Source organism: Somniosus microcephalus, chromosome 7 (genome assembly GCF_052327205.1).
Source record: "Somniosus microcephalus isolate GS21.2 chromosome 7, FLI_Smic_1.0, whole genome shotgun sequence".
Taxonomy (NCBI): Eukaryota; Metazoa; Chordata; class Chondrichthyes; order Squaliformes; family Somniosidae; genus Somniosus; species Somniosus microcephalus.
Window position 1 is genome coordinate 69746581 of NC_140993.1, and position 17105 is coordinate 69763685.

The following is a 17105-nucleotide window of genomic DNA, read 5'->3' on the forward strand; positions in this document are numbered from 1 at the left end:
GCAGGACTGGTAGCTCAATATTCCGCGGTATAGAATCTTCAGGCAAAACAGAGGGGAGTGTAAGAGAGGAGGGGGTGTCACAATATTAATCAAGGAGTCAATTACTGCAGTAAGGAGGGATGATATCTTAGCAGGTTCCTCTAATGAGGCCATATGGGTAGAACTTAAAAACCAAAAAGGGGCAAGCATTTTGCTGGGAGTGTACTATAGGCCCCCAAACAGTCAGGGGGAGATAGAGGAACAGATATGTAGGCAAATCTCAGAGAAGTGTAGAAATAATAGGGTAATAATAGTAGGGGATTTCAACTTCCCCAATATTAACTGGGATAGTCAGAGTGTGAAAGGCTTAGAGGGTGTGGAATTCTTAAAGTGCATCCAGGAGAGCTTTTTGAGCCAGCATGTAGAAAGCCCTACAAGAGAGGGGGCGGTACTGGACCTAATTCTAGGGAAGGTAGCCGGGCAAGTGGTAAAAGTGTCAGTAGGAGAGCATTTTGGTGACAGTGACCATAATTCGGTGAGATTTAAGATAGTCATGGAAAAGGACAAAGATGGACCGGAAATAAAGGTTCTAAATTGGGGGAAGGCCGATTTTAATATGATATGGCAGGATCTGGCTAAAGTGGACTGGGATCAGCTACTTGTAGGAAAATCCACCTCAGAGCAGTGGGAGTCATTCAGAAAGGAAATAGAGAGAGTACAGCGCCAACATGTTCCCATAAAGGTCAAGGGTAGGACCAACAAGTCCAGGGAACCCTGGATGTCAAGGGATATACAAGAATGGATTAGGAAAAAAAGGGATGTTTTTGGCAGATACAAAGGACTAAAAACAGTGGAAGCCCTAGAGGAGTATAGAAACTGCAGGGGGGTACTTAAAAAAGAAATTAGGAGAGCGAAGAAGGGGCATGAAAAAACACTGGCGGGCAAAATAAAGGAAAATCCCAAGATGTTTTATAAGTATATTAAGGGCAAGAGGATAACCAGGGAAAGAGTAGGGCCCATTAGGGACCAAAGTGGCAATCTGTGTGTAGAGCCGGAAGATGTAGGTGAGGTTTTAAATGAATATTTTGCATCTGTGTTCACTATGGAGAAGGACGATGTAGGCATAGAAATCAGGCAGGGGGATTGTGATATACTTGAACAAATTAGCATTGAGAGGGAGGAGGTACTAGCGGTTTTAACGGGTTTAAAAGTGGATAAAACCCCAGGCCCAGACGAGATGTATCCTAGGCTGCTGTGTGAGGCAAGGGAGGAGATTGCAGGGGCTCTGACTCAAATTTTCAGAACCTCTCTTGCCACAGGGGAGGTGCCAGAGGACTGGAGGACAACTAATGTAGTACCATTATTCAAGAAGGGTAGTAGGGATTAAACCAGGGAATTACAGGCCAGTGAGCCTAACATCAGTGGTAGGGAAATTATTGGAAAAAATTCTGAGGGACAGAATTAGTCTCCACTTGGAGAGGCAAGGATTAATCAGGGATAGTCAGCATGGCTTTGTCAGGGGGAGATCATGTCCAACCAATTTGATTGAATTTTGAGAGGGGTGACTAGGTGTGTGGATGAGGGTAGTGCAGTTGATGTAGTCTACATGGACTTCAGTAAGGCTTTTGACAAAGTCCCACATGGGAGACTGGTCAAGAAGGTAAGTGCCCATGGGATCCAGGGCAATTTGGCACATTGGATCCAAAATTGGCTTAGTGGCAGGAGGCAGAGGGTGATGGTCGAAGGTTGTTTTCGTGACTGGAAGCCTGTGTCCAGTGGTGTGCCGCAGGGATCGGTGCTGGGTCCCTTGCTGTTTGTAGTGTACATGAATGATTTAGATATGAATGTAGGAGGTATGATCAGTAAGTTCGCAGATGACACAAAAATTGGTGGAGTGGTAAATAGCGAGGAGGGAAGCCTCGGGCTACAGGACGATATAGACGGGTTGGTCAGAATGGCAGAACAGTGGCAAATGGAATTTAACCCTGAAAAGTGTGAGGTGATGCATTTTGGGAGGACTAACAAGGCAAGGGAATACACAATGAATGGTAGGACCCTAGGAAGGACAGAGGATCAGAGGGACCTTGGTGTGCATGTACATAGATCCCTGAAGGCAGCAGGGCAGGTAGATAAGGTGGTTAAGAAGGCATATGGGATACTTGCCTTCATTAGCCGAGGCATAGAATATAAGTGTAAGAAGTCACACAACACCAGGTTATAGTCCAACAGCTTTATTTGAAATCACAAGCTTTCAGAGCACTGCTCCTTCATCAGGTGAAGCTTTCGGAGCACTGCTCCTTCACCTGACGAAGGAGCAGTGCTCCGAAAGCTTGTGATTTCAAATAAAGCTGTTGGACTATAACCTGGTGTTGTGTGACTTCTTACATTTGTCCACCCCAGTCCAACTCCGGCATCTCCACACCATAGAATATAAGAGCAGGGAGGTTATGATGGAGCTGTACAGAACGCTACTTAGGCCACAGCTGGAATACCGTTTGCAGTTCTGGTCGCCACACTATAGGAAGAATGTGGTTGCATTGGAGAGGGTGCAGAGGAAATTCACCAGGATGTTACCTGGGCTGGAGCACTTCAGCTATGAAGAAAGACTGGACAGGCTGGGGTTGTTTTCCTTAGAGCAGAGAAGGTTGAGGGGGGAACCTGATTGAGGTGTACAAAATTATGAGGGGCATAGATAGGGTAGATAGAAAGGAACTTTTCCCCTTAGTAGAGGGTCAATAACCAGGGGGCATAGTTTCAAGGTAAGGGGCAGGAGGTTTAGAGGGGATTTGAGGAAAAACTTTTTCACCCAGAGGATGGTTGGAATCTGGAACTCACTGCCTGAAAGGGTGGTAGAGGCAGGAACCCTCACAACATTCAAGAAGCATTTAGATGAGCACTTGAAACGCCATAGCATACAAAGCTACGGACCAAGTGCTGGAAAATGGGATTAGAATAGATAGGGCTTGATGGCCGGCACAGACACGATGGGCTGAAGGGCCTCTTTCTGTGCTGTATAACTCTATGACTCTATGAGATGATCTGATCATGTATCTCATTCCTGTTTGTGGGACCTTACTGCCATGTTTCCCTATATTACAACAGTGACTACACTTCAAAAGTACATAATTGGCTGTGAAGTCTTTTGGGATGTTCTGAGGTCATGAAAGGTGCTATGTAAATACACATTTTCTTTCTATCTCGCCGTCTTTCAGATGAGACGTTAAACTGAGGCCCCGTCTGCTCTCTCAGGTGGACGTAAAAGGTCCCATGGCACTATTTCGAAGAAGAGCAGGGGAGTGTGGCTGCAGTGTGTACCATCTACAAGATGCACTGCAGCAACTCACCAAGGCTTCTTCAGCAGCACCCCCCAAACCCACGACCTCTTCCACCTAGAAGGACAAGGGCAGCAGGCACATGGGAACACCACCACCTCCAAGTTCCCCTGCAAGTCACACATCATCCTGACTTAGAAGTATATCGCCGATCCTTCATCGTCGCTGGGTCAAAATCCTGGAACTCCCTACCAAACAGCATTGTGGGAGTACCTTCACCACACGGACTGCAGCAGTTCAAGAAGGCGGCTCACCACCACCTTTTCACAGAAACAGAATCACAGAAACCCCACAGTGCAGATAGAGGCCATTTCGGCCCATCGAGCCTGCACCGACACATATCCCACCCGATCCCCGTAACCCCTACACCAACACATATCCCACCCTATCCCTGTAACCCCACGTATTTAATCCCCCTAACACTAAGGGTCAATTTATCATAGCCAATCAACCTAACCCACACATCTTTGGACTGTGGGAGGAAACCGGAGCACCCGGAGAAAACCCACGCAAACACAGGGAGAATGTGCAAACTCCACACAGACAGTCGCCCGAGGTCGGATTCGAACCCGGGTCTCTGGCGCTGTGAGGCAACAGTGCTAACCACTATGCCACCTTGCCAGCGACGCCCAGATCCCATAAGCAAATAAAAAAAAAGTTATCCCCAGTGTCCTGGCCAATATTTATCCCTCAACCAACATAACAAAAACAGATTATCTGACATTATTACATTGCTGTTTGTGGGACCTTGCTGTGTGCAAATTGGCTGCCGCATTTCCCACATTACAACAGTGACTCCACTTCAAAAAGTACTTCATTGGCTGTAAAGCGCTTTGAGACGCCTGGTGCTTGTGAAAGGTGCTATATAAATGCAAGTCTTTCTTAATGAATTGAATGAATCCGATCATAACTGTATGTTTACGTAGTGTGAAATGCAACAGTTTAATCACTCGTATCTGGCCTTGTCTTCCCAAGTGTTTCCTCAGTTCATCTTTGAAGAGATCGAAGAAGTACACGTGCAAAAGACACGGATATCCGGTTTGGATCACAAAGGGATACTTTTGTTACAGTGCTTATGGGAGTGTCTAGCACCGCTGTACCTGAGAGAATATCTAAGGCAGGACCCTAAACTTGTAACAGAGGGAATGGGGAAAAATTGGAAAAAGAACAAGAAGGAAAAATGTTCTACTGTGGCGTTGCCACATTGGGGAAACACTGTGTGTATGTAGATAAACCTGTATAATCCCCTTTTAACTGCTGTATTCCCCTCCCCCCGCAAGACAGTTGCAAGCTGAGAGGAATAAGGCACGTTCAGACTTGCCTGCTGCTGAGAGAAGGAAAACCAATCAGGTTCCAGCAGGTGACCAATCCGTGAGTCATCACAGGTTCGCGGGCTTTACGAATTCAGTACTGTATTGTGAGAGTTGGAGTAAAGACCTATTTCTTGTAGCTCGCTGTGTTGCCTATTTCTTTACGTGGGAGACCGTAGTCCCCCACATTGGTGACTCCGAATGTCGGCGGCCGAAGCCCCCGACTCACGTAGCCCTACAGAGGCCAGCAACGACCCGACGGCAACCAGCAGCAGCCCGATGTCGGCCGGCGCCGCGTCCTTGAAGCTCCCCACCTTCTGGGAACACCAAGCACCAGCTTGGTTCGCGCACTTGGAGGCCCAATTCACCCTTCGCAGGGTTCAAGACGATGAAGAAAGGTACCCCCACGTAGTCTCAGCACTAGCAAGCTCCACCGCCGCCGAGATTCTCGACCTGCTGGGGAACCCACCACAGACCGGCAAGTACTCAACCATTAAGGGCCGCTTGCTGCAGGCTTACGGCCTGTCCAGGGAGGAGAGGGCCCGCAGGCTTCTCTCACTACCAGGCCTCGGTGACTCTACCCCGACCCAGTTGATGAGCCGGATGCTTGCGCTCCTGGGCTCTGAACTGCAGTGCTTCTTGTTTCGGGCCCTTTTCCTCAGCCTGCTTCCTCAGCAGGTACAGACTGCCCTCGCGGCGTCCCCGATCATGGACTGCATACAACTGGCAGCCGCCGCGGACAAAGCCTTTGCCGTCGCCCAACTCGGCTGTGCAGCCGCGAGGCTCCCCGACACCACCGAGCGCGCGCCGCCACGCCAGGCCACAGAACTATGCTACTACCACGCGCGTTTCGGCCACAAGGCCCAACGCTGCAGAGCACCCTGCTCTTTCGATCAAACCAAGAGGGCCGCCCGGCCCAATGCACCAGCCCCGCGCTGCCGCCTAGGCCCGCTGGACCGCACCCCCGCCGCCACGATGGCCATCGGCACCGCAGGTAAACTGCTGTACATAACCGACTCCCTTTCAGGGCGCAGATACCTTTGCGACACCGGAGCCCAATGCAGCATAATTCCTGCCTCCCAGCTCGACATCCAGGCAGGCCGCAGCGGCCCACCCCTCGTGGTGGCAAATGGCGCAGCCATCGCTACTTTCGGAAAGCGACGGGCCGAGGTTTGTTTCAACGGCCAGCGATTTACGTGGGATTTCGTGACGGCTTCGGTGGCACATCCCTTGCTGGGCGCCGATTTTCTTTGCGCCCACGGACTCCTGGTCGACGTCCGCGACAGGCGCCTGATCGACACAGCAACTTTCGCTTCACTGGCCTGCCAGCAGAGCAACAGCCCGGCCCTCGTCGGGTCCTGCTCCGCCCCGGCGCATGACGACTACGCCCGCCTACTCGCAGATTTCCCGAGGCTCACACAATCGACCTTCTCGGCCGCGGCAGCCAAGCATGGGGCCGAGCACTACATCGCCACTACGGGACCACCAGTGTTCGCCCGAGCCAGACGCCTGGACCCAGCCAAGATGGCGGTGGCCAAGGAAGAATTTGCCATGATGGAGAAACTGGGCATCATCCGCCGCTTGAACAGCCCCTGGTCATCCCCCCTCCACATTGTGCCCAAGCCGGGCGGTGGCTGGCGCCCCTGCGGCGACTACAGACAGCTCAACGACGCCTCCACGCCCGATAGATACCCCATTCCGCACATCCAAGACTTCTCGGCACACCTAGCAGGAAAGTCCGTCTTTTCCAAGGTCGACCTGATTCGCGGATACCATCAGGTCCCCGTCCACCACGCAGACATCCAGAAGACGGCGGTCATCACCCCCTTCGGACTGTTCGAGTTTCTGCGCATGCCCTTCGGGCTCAAGAATGCCGCACAGGCCTTCCAACGGCTCATGGACTCCGTCCTACGGGACCTGAGTTTCCTGTTCGTCTATCTGGACGATATCCTCGTGGCCAGCACCAGCAAGGCCGAGCACATCGCGCATTTGCGCTCCCTTTTCCAGCGCCTCAGCCACACGGGCTAATCATCAACCTGGCCAAATGCCAGTTCGGAGCAGCCCAAATTGACTTTCTCGGCCACAGAATCTCGCCAAGGGGAGCCATTCCCCTACCTTCCAAGGTGCAGGCGGTGGCGGACTTTCCCCAGCCCACCTCGGTCAAGGCGCTGCAGGAATTTTTGGGGATGGTCAATTTCTATCACCGTTTCGTGCCCAAGGCCGCCTCACTCATGCGCCCCCTCTACGAAGCCACCAGGGGCAAAACGGGCAAAGAGCAACTCACCTGGTCCAGCGAGATGGCGACAGCCTTCCACCAGACCAAAAGCGCCTTGGCCAACGCCACACTACTGGCCCACCCCATCCCGGGTGCCAAGACCGCCCTCACCACGGACGCCTCGGATTACGCCGTTGGCGCCGTCCAGCAACAGTGGGTCGAAGGCGCGTGGCAGCCACTGGCATTTTTCAGCCGACAGCTGCGCAAGAACGAGCAGGCCTACAGCACGTTCGACAGAGAGCTCCTGGCCCTGTTCCTGGCAATCCGGCACTTCCGTTTCCTCCTGGAAGGCCGGCCGTTCACCGCATTCATGGACCACAAGCCGCTCACTTTCGCCATGGCCAAAGTAACCGAACCCTGGTCCGCGCGCCAACAGCGCCAACTCAACTTAATCTCGGAGTTCACCACGGACATCCGCCACGTCGCCGGCAAGGACAATTTGGTGGCCGACTGCCTCTCAAGACCCTCGCTCCACGCAGTGCACCTGGGCGTCGACTACGCCAGCATGGCGAGAGACCAGGCCACCGACGCGGAGATCCAGGCCCTCAGGACGTCAATCACCAGCCTCACCCTGGCCGACATCCACTTCCACGCAGCCGGCACAACCCTCCTGTGCGACGTCTCAGTCCCCTCGCCTAGGCCGGTCGTCCCATCCGCCTGGCGCAAGTGAGTTTTCGACATCATCCACGGCCTCTCACATCCAGGGATGCGTGCGTCTCAGAAACTCATGTCCGCCAAGTTCGTCTGGCCTGGACTCCACAAGAATGTGAGAGACTGGACCAACACATGCGTGGCGTGTCAGCGCGCTAAGGTCCAGCAGCACACCAAGGCGCCATTGGAGTGTTTCCTGGTGCCCGAGAGGCGTTTCGACCACGTCCACATCGATCTGGTAGGCCCCTTGCCGCCGTCGCATGGTTTCACACACCTGCTCACGATCGTCGACTGCACCACCAGATGGCCCGAGGCAGTTCCCCTCGCCTCCACCACCACGACCGACGTCGCGCGAGCATTCGTCTCGACATGGGTGGCCCGGTTCGGCGTGCCGACCGACATATCCTCGGACAGAGGCCCCCAGTTCACCTCCCACTTGTGGAATGCCATCACCGCCGGCCTCGGCACCAAGTTGCACAGGACAACAGCCTACCACCCGCAGGCCAACGGGCTCTGCGAGCGCTTTCATCGTTCCTTGAAAGCCTCCCTCTGCGCCAGCCTGGCCGACACCAGCTGGATCGACAAACTACCCTGGGTCCTCCTGGGATTGCGCACCGTGCCCAAAGAGGACCTCCGCGCCTCCGCGGCCGAGATGATCTACGGCCAACCGCTCAGAGTACCAGGCGACTTCCTCCCCCTGACAACGGAGCCGTGGTCGGCCGCCAGACAGCTTTCCCTGCACCAGGACGCGGTCCAGCAATTCCGTCCAGTGCCCACTTCGCAACACGGCCCGCAGCCGTCCTACGTGCCTCGAGACTTACGACATGCGGAGTTCGTCTTCGTGCACCGGGACGCGCACAGAGGCCCGCTGCAGGCACCATACACCGGCCCTTTCCCAGTATTGGAGACGGGGGACAAAGCTTTTCTTATCGATGTCGGCGGGAAGCTGGACCTTATTTCAGTACACCGCCTCAAACCGGCGCACCTGGACCTCAGCTTCCCGTTTCGGCCGGCTCTTCCCCCACGGCGGGGCAGACCTCCCGCGTTGGCGGCGGCCCCACAAGAGGACCAAGACACGCCAGAACCTTACTTCCCGGCCGTCGCCCCACCTTTGCCGGCAGCCCGTCCAGCCAGCCCACCGGCAGACCAGCCGCCAGACCAGCCGACGAACCAACCGGCCGACCTCCCAGACAGCCCTCCTCACACGCCAGATGGCTACTACAGCCGCTACGGCCGCTTGGTCAAACCTCCGCAGAGACTGACTTTTACAGTTAACGAGGATTCTGGGGGGGCGTATGTGGCATTGCCACATTGGGGAAACACTGTGTGTATGTAGATAAACCTGTATAATCCCCTTTTAACTGCTGTATTCCCCTCCCCCCACAAGACAGTTGCAAGCTGAGAGGAATAAGGCATGTCCAGACTTGCCTGCTGCTGAGAGAAGGAAAACCAATCAGGTTCCAGCAGGTAACCAATCCGTGAGTCATCACAGGTTCGCGGGCTTTATGAATTCAGTACTGTATTGTGAGAGTTGGAGTAAAGACCTATTTCTTGTAGCTCGCTGTGTTGCCTATTTCTTTACGCGGGAGACCGTAGTTCCCCACACTACTGTTTTTTCCCGCAGATATTTAAAGAGGTGGAAGAACAGGCAGACCTCTCCCTCACCGTGTATGTCTCTTACCTGGAGATCTACAATGAGACACTCTTTGACCTCCTGTCCAGCCTGCCTGACAGTCCGACCCCTGATGCGCACATGACAATAGTGGAGGACAGCCACGGCATGCACATCAGAGGACTCTCCATCCACCTGGTCAGCAATGAGGAAGATGCCCTCAACTATCTGTTTGAGGTGAGAAAGCTCAGGAGAGGCGGAGAAGTCTGGCAGTGGAATCAACAATTGGTTGGCGGGAAGGAAGGGGGGAATTAAAAAAAACATATATCATTCTGTGGATGTGTCAAGGCCAGCATATATTGCCCATCTGCTGGATTTTGATGGAAGGTCATTGACCTGAAACGTTAACTGTTTCTCTCTGCACAGATTCTGCCTGACCTGCTGAGTGTTTTCTAGCATTTTCTGTTATTATTTATTGCCCATCCCTAGTTTCCCTTGAGAGAAGTTGGTGAGCCTTCTTCTTGAACCACTGCAGTGTAGTGGTTTGATACAACTGAGTGGCTTGCTATTTCAGGGAGCAGTTAAGAGTTAACCACGCTGGTGTGGGGCTGGAGTTATATATAGGCCAACCCAGATAAGGACGGCAGGTTTCCTTCCCTAAAGGATGTTAGGGAACTAGTTGGGGTTTTACAACAACTCGATAGCTTCATGGTCAGTTTTAACTGATTTTTTAAAAAATATATTAATTTCCTGAAACTGCCATGGTGAGATTTGAACTCACACTGTCTGGGCTATTACAGTAGCGCAGACCTCTTGGTTTGTACTAGTTATGTTACTAGTCCAGTAACATAACTATCACACCACCATACATACCCAAAATGAAATGGGTTCGGACAGTCAGAACTTTTAAGAACCAGAAAAAAGCATCACTCTCAATCAACTTGTTCATTTTTCATAGATCAACTGCCCCTCAAACCCTTCTCTCTTTAGAAACACATCAGATTGTCTATCGAACCCCATAAGTGTCAATGCCTTTCCCCAATAAATTATTCCATAAATCTGTAACAATTGGAAAGAAATAACTTGCATTTATCACCTTTCGGAAACATCCCAAAGTGCTTCACATACAATGAATTGTTTCTTTGAAGTGCAGTCACTGTTGTTACATAGGCAAACTCAGTGCAGGTTTTCACACAGCAAGATCCCACAAACAGCGATGAGATAAATGACCAGTTAATCTGTTTTTGGAGGCATTGTTTGAGGGATGAGTATTGGCCAGGACACTGAGAAACCTCCCTGCTCTTCTTTAAATAGTGCAAGGGGGGTCAATAGGGTCTTGGTTTAACACCTCATCCAAAGGATTGCACTTATGACAATGTAGCATCCCTTCAGTTGGCAGAAGAGAATGAGGCATAATAGCACTGGATGTGGTTCAGCCAGATCGGGTAATTGGATACTAAAACAGTTGTGCACCAGATACGTTCATGTCTGCACCCCTTGAACTTGAGAGAGCAAAGATGGGGTGTCATGGTGAATGGAGAGCCAAAGACTAGGCAATTGGGTGTTTAAAACTGCTGCTGTAAGTGATTTGGGGAAGAGTTTTTTCCTGGGCTGAACACAGAAGCTAGTGATGTTTGAAGGAGGAAGCGGGATGTGGATGTTGAGGGATACAAGGAAGTGGTTGGAGATGGCCTTGTCAGTCACTGAGACCATGGAAATAGAGAGGCTGACGCCTCGTGCAGTATTGAGGGAGTGCTGCATTGTAGGAGGTGCCATTCTTCAGATGAGCCATTAAACCTAGGCTCTGTCTATTCAGGTGGATGTAAAAGATCCCATGTCGTTATTTACAGGGCCTGACAGGGTAGATGCAGGGAGGATGTTTCCCCTGGCTGGGGAGTCTAGAATCAGGGGTCACAGTCTCAGAATAAGGGGTCGGCCATTTAGGACTGAGATGAGAAGAAATTTCTTCACTCGGAGGGTGGTGAATCTTTGGAATTCTCTACCCCAGGGGGCTGTGGAGGCTCAGTCGTTGAGTATATTCAAGACACAGATTGATAGATTTTTGGATATTAAGAGAATCAAGGGATATGGAGTTAGTGCAGGAAAGTGGAGATGAGGTAGAAGATCAGCCATTATTGAATGGCAGAGCAGGCTCGATGGGGCTTAAAGAGTTCTCCTGGTGTCCTAGCCAACATGCCTCCCTCAATCAACACCACCAAACACAAGCGGTCATTCATCTTGTGATATCCGAGTGGTAAGGTCAGAAACGGAGAGAGGCGAGTTATTAGGAACAAAACCCAACTGTTTATTACACGGTGTAGCAGAGACATCTCTTACAGGCTGCAAGCAAAGCACACAATTTCTTACTGCACGATGGCAAGATGGAGGATTCACCTCTGAGTCATACCCATAATGCAATGCCACATTACCTTAATAACTGGTGTACCAGGACATTGAGTACATGACCCATTACCTTAAATACTGGTGAATGTGAAACCTTACTCTTTGGCTCCATCTGGTGGATAACTTAAACATTACATCCCAGATTACTATATCCCTCCCCTCTTAAGTTGAACATCAATTTCTTAACAACATTCTTAAAAAGTCCCATAAGGAAACTCCTTTAACGATAGTCCATACTGAATGAATCTAGCAGGTCGTTATCAATCTCTCTGGTGGCTTGTGAACGTCTTACAGTCAAGTCCCTGCTTGGTTGTGGTAGAGCCACCTGCTGCTCCTGAGCAGTACTCAGAGTATCTGACTCTGCTACGATGGTTTCCTCTTGATGAAGGGGTCCAGGTGGAACTGGCTCCGTTCGTGGTGGTGGTACCACCGATGCATTTGGATAACTGGGGGCCAACTTGTCCTCCGACACCTCCTCTGGAACCTCCATTTCGATTTCCCCTTGTCTGGTCAGTATCTGATCTACATGTCTGCGTACTACCTAACCAGTTCCCACCATGACCGTATATGATACTGGACCAGTCATTGAGTCTATGACGCCAGGAATCCATTTTGGACCATAACTGAAATTCCTGGTAAGGACCGCATCTCCTTCTCCAAAACTGTGGCTCTTTGTCCTTCTGTCATGGTTCTCCTTTTGTTTGATTTGTTGGTTTTCCACCTTCCTTTTTAGATCTGGGTGAACCAGGTCAAGAGTGGAGCGTAGTCGATGTCCTAACAACAGCTCAGCAGGAGAGAGTCCTGTGGTAGATTAAGGTGTTATTCTGTAGCTGAACAGAACTCGTGACACCTTGGTTGCCAAACTCCCTTCCGCACTTTTTTTCATCATCTCCTTAAATGTTTGTACGGCTCCCTCCACAAGTCCATTTGAAAACGGATGATATGGAGCTGAGGTCACGTGCACTATGCCATTGTTTCTCATGAACTCTTTTGTTTCGGTGCTCACAAAACACGTGGCATTGTCACTTACTACGATCTCCGGTAGCCCTTGATTACTAAAACTCCTACGCAGGCAGTCTATAGTAACAGTAGATGAAGCAGAATTTACAGGATACACATCCATCCATTTGGAATGTGCATCAATGATTATGAGGAACATCTTTCCCATGAATGGACCCGCATAATCTACATGTAATCTTCTCCATGGTTTATCCGGCCACTCCCAGGGGTGGAGAGGAGCTGCTGCTGGTGACTTCCTGTGTACTTGACAAGTGCTGCATGTCTTGACTAGATTTTCTATCTCCTCATCTAGCTTTGGCCACCACAAGTAACTCCTTGCCAAGGCTTTCATACGCGAAACTCCAGGATGGCACTGATGTAGTTGCCCTAGGATAGACTGTCGTACTGGCTGTGGAATAATCACTCGTGCTCCCCACAACACGCAACCATCCTGCACACTCAGCTCTGTCTTCCTGACACTGTAAGGTGTGAAATCAGTCCCTTCCGGATGCTGTGGCCAAACCCTCATCACATATTCTCGGACTCTAGACAGTACTGGATCTTTACCGGTCCATGTCCTTACTTGTTCTGCGGTCACAATTGCCGTGTCCGTGTCCTCCAACATCAAAACTCTGTCCTCTGGAGCTGCACGGATAGGTGTACCTGGCAGTGGAAGACGGCTCAAGGCATCTGCGTTCCCATGGTACTTGCCCGCCTTGTAAACGATGACATACTCATATGCCCTCAACGTCACTGCCCACCTCTGGATCCGGGGTGACACCATCTGTGGTACTGCTTTCATTTCATTAAAAAGAGATAGAAGAGGTTTATGATCAGTGCATATGGTGAATTTCCTGCCATATATGTACTTGTGAAACCTCTGTAACCCAAACATTACTGCTAACCCCTCTTTATCTAACTGGGAATAGTTTTTTTCCGCCGGTGTCAGAGTTCGAGACATAAACCCTATTGGTCTTTCTGTTCCATCTTCCAAGCTGTGTGAAAGAACCGCCCCCACCCCGTAAGGTGAAGCATCACAAAAGAGAATGATGTCTTTCTCTGCATTGTAGTGAACCAGTACATCCGAGGACAGCATCAGTTTCTTGGACTGTTCAAATGGAACCCTCTGTTCCTCTTCCCACTGCCACTGTGTCTCCTTACGCAGGAGTTTGTGAAGAGGTGCTAACACTGTTGCCAAGTTTGGTAAAAATCTGTTATAATAGTTTAGCAGTCCTAGGTAAGCTTTTAACTCAGTCACATTGTTAGGAGCTGGGGCCTCCTGCAGTGCTTGTACCTTCTCCTTGATTGGATGGAGCCCGGTGGCGTCCACTCTGTGTCCCAGGAACACGGCCTCATTCCCCAGGAAAGTGCACTTACTCCTCTTGAGCCGTAACCCAGCCTTATCCAATCTTTGTAGTACCTCTCTCAGAGTGCTCAGATGCTCCTGGTCGGTTCTTCCCGTCACCAGAATGTCATCCAGATAGATTGAAACATGTGGGATCCCTTGCAGTACACCCTCGATAGTCCTCTGGAAGATAGCTGGACTAGATGAGACATCAAACGGTAAACGGTTATAGGTAAACAAACCCTTGTGTATATTTATGGTTACATACTTCTGGGATTCCTCATCTAGTGTAATCTGCAAGTATGCATGACTCATATCCAGCTTCGTGAATTTCTTCCCTCCAGCCAGGTTTGCAAAGAGATCCTCTGTTTTGGGAATAGGATACTGTTCTAATTTAGACACCCTATTTACTGTCAATTTATAATCTCCACAGAGTCTTACCGAATTGTCCGGTTTTAAAACAGGTACAATGAGAGCTGCCCATTCTGAACATTTCACGGGTTCCAGAATGTTCTCTCTCAAAAGACGGTCAAGCTCAGCCTCTACCTTCGGTTTCATGGCATACGGCACAGGTCGTTGTTTAAAAAACCTTGGCAGTGCCTCCTTGTCTACATAAATCTTAGCTGGGGGGCCATTAAATGTGCCAAGTTCTTCCTTGAACACGTTCTCATGTTCAATCAACACTTCTTGCAAAGACAATTGTTTGCCTCCCTCTATTTGATTTATTGCTCCCCAATCTAATTTAAGTTCTTGTATCCAGCCCCGACCTAACAAGTTTGGTCCAGAACCCGATACTACAACTACAGGTAGCTGTTCCACGGTGTCCCTGTGTTGCACAGTTACAGTAGCTGTACCCAATGTCGCCACTCGTTCACCGGTATATGTTTTAAGCTGCATAGAGCAAGACTTTAACTCTGGAACTTTTGCACGGTTCCACAATTTTGAGTACTCCTCCCTGTTCATTATGGTTACGCCTCGTCGCCAATATGTGATCCTCGTCGCCAATATGTGATATCCGAGGGGTTTGTTCCTAATAACTCGCTTCTCTCAGTTTCGGACCTTACCACTCGGATATCACACATCTCATTGCTGTTTGTGAGACCTTGCTGTGTGTTAAATTGGCTGCCGCATTTCACCTCCAAAGAATGGTGACTACACTTCAGAAGTAATTTATTCGCTGTGAATGGCTTTGGGGGGGCCCTCGTGCTAAACATATGAAAGTTATTTATGAAAGCAGTGCACCTTGCATTTAATTTTTTTAAAGAAGGTTGGTGTAATTTTATTCATCATCAGCAGCTCCTGTTCTAAATGCTGAAGGAAGGGTTTTAACTTGAGCTGGAATTGTTCTCCTCAGAGCAGAGAAGGTTAAGGGGAAATTCAATAGAGGTAGTCAAAATTATGAGGGATTTCGATTGAGTAAATGAGGAGGAACTGTTTTCACTCGCAAGTGGGTCGTTAACCAAAGGCAAAAGATGAGGAGGAGAAGAAGAAAAGGAAGAGAATTATTTTTATGAAATGAGTTGTTATGATCTGGAATGCACTGCCTGAAAGTATGGTGGAAACAGATTCAAAGTAACTTTCAAAAGGGAATCGGATATATACTTGAAAAGGAAAGATTTTCAGGACTATGGGGGAAAAAGCAGGGGATTGGGATTAATTTGATAGCTCTTCAAAGAACCGGCACAGGCATGATGGTTCGAATGGCCTCCTTCTGTGCTCTAAGATTCTGATTCGGCAATGAGACTGGCAGACGGCACGAGGTGGGAGTGTTGGCAGCCGCTTCACCTGCAAACTCACTTTCAGAGTAACCCAACAGTGGGTGAATTCAAAATTTAAATATCTAAAATAAATTGAAGGAAGCAGGACAGAAGTGTGAGAGAGACACTGAAAGAACTTCCACAGGTCAAGTCTGTACCAAAGCAGGCCACCACCATCTAGTGGTAGGATGAAGTACCTCAAGTCGGGTCCACTTAACATAGAGCTGAAATTCTGGGGTGATTTTCCGAGGGAGCATTGTTCGGTGGGCAATCTGAATGCACAAAAATCGCAACATCAGGAGCGTGCTGCCCACAATTTTTCAGCATGCTCTGATGGCAGACAAGGATGCCCACTAGCAGAGCCAAATTGGAAAATTACACCCTCGCTTTAAACTCCAAAATAAACTCACCAAAAAAATAAAGTAGTGCCTCACTGTATTTATATAACATTGTAAATGGTTAATCCTTGCTTTATGTATAATTCATCATGTGTGTTATGCAATCCTTATTTGGGCTTCACCATTCTGACACATGGGCATGCTCTGAGCTGTGCACTTCAACTACGAGGTGTAACTTCATAAGCTCCAGGGACTAAAAATTCGATTTCATAGCGCCCGTTGTTTGGGCGCTACGGGTGCCATTTTGGGTCAAAAATGGCATTCGAGCCACGCGTGCACATTTATGGTGTGGGCCGTGCCGGTTGCCACCTTGATGAGGATGTTTGCATCGGCGTTGCAAGCATGCACCAGAAGTATGTAGAATAGGCAGATCGTGATGTCAATCAATGCGCAGCGCTAATTTGACGCCACTGCTGCCATTTTCGTCTTCAACACAGGAACTAAAGCCCTATGTTAACCTTGCACAGCTGAACATGCGTTCAGCAGCTGCAAGGACCCCCTACCAGCGATATTTAAAGGGATCATCAACCACACTCAGGTGAGTTGCTGATTAATTTCTACTGACTCTGTGTAAGTTTGTGGAAGTGTTTGGAGCTTTCTAGAATTGTGTAAAGTTGGTGAGGTGACGGAGTGGTGCTGCAAGTGGAGAAGGCTTTGGTTCTGACTTCAAGGGTTCTGGTCAGACTACTTGCTCCCAGTCAAGGTGCTCTAGTTGTCATCCCCTTGGTCTGCAGCATGACCAGGAGATTGAGCAAAAGCAGCGAAGAAGAGGACAAGCTGCTCGCAGAGGGAGGGGGAGAAGGGCTCTCATCAGGAGGCCTAACCCCCCCTGTGGTTTTCCAAGAGCAGTTCTCTTACTTCAACTTGAGCCAGGAGCAGTGCATGAGGCGTCTGTGCTTTATGAAGGAGGTGCTCACAGAACTCTGTCACTTCTTGCAACCAGACCTGCAGCCTTCCAACCAGGGCAAGGACAGCGCTGCCAGTGGCTGTTAAGGTGACTGTGGCCCTGAATTTCTTGGCGTCGGGATCTTTCCAGGCTGGAGC

General features: G+C 49.9%; 1 protein-coding gene across 5 annotated transcripts in view; it reads left to right on the forward strand.

Annotated features, from left to right (window-relative positions):
- Positions 1-17105, forward strand: part of kif9 (kinesin family member 9) — a 191976-nt gene that overhangs the window by 24754 nt on the left and 150117 nt on the right. For 4 of the 5 annotated variants that reach the window (XM_085992553.1, XM_085992555.1, XM_085992554.1 and 1 more), the window contains one exon: positions 9172-9396. The exons of the other annotated variant lie outside the window; for it this stretch is intronic. In XM_085992553.1, the coding sequence (XP_085848679.1) occupies positions 9172-9396 (225 nt within the window). The remainder of the gene's footprint in view (positions 1-9171; positions 9397-17105) is intronic. 5 annotated transcript variants of the gene reach the window in all.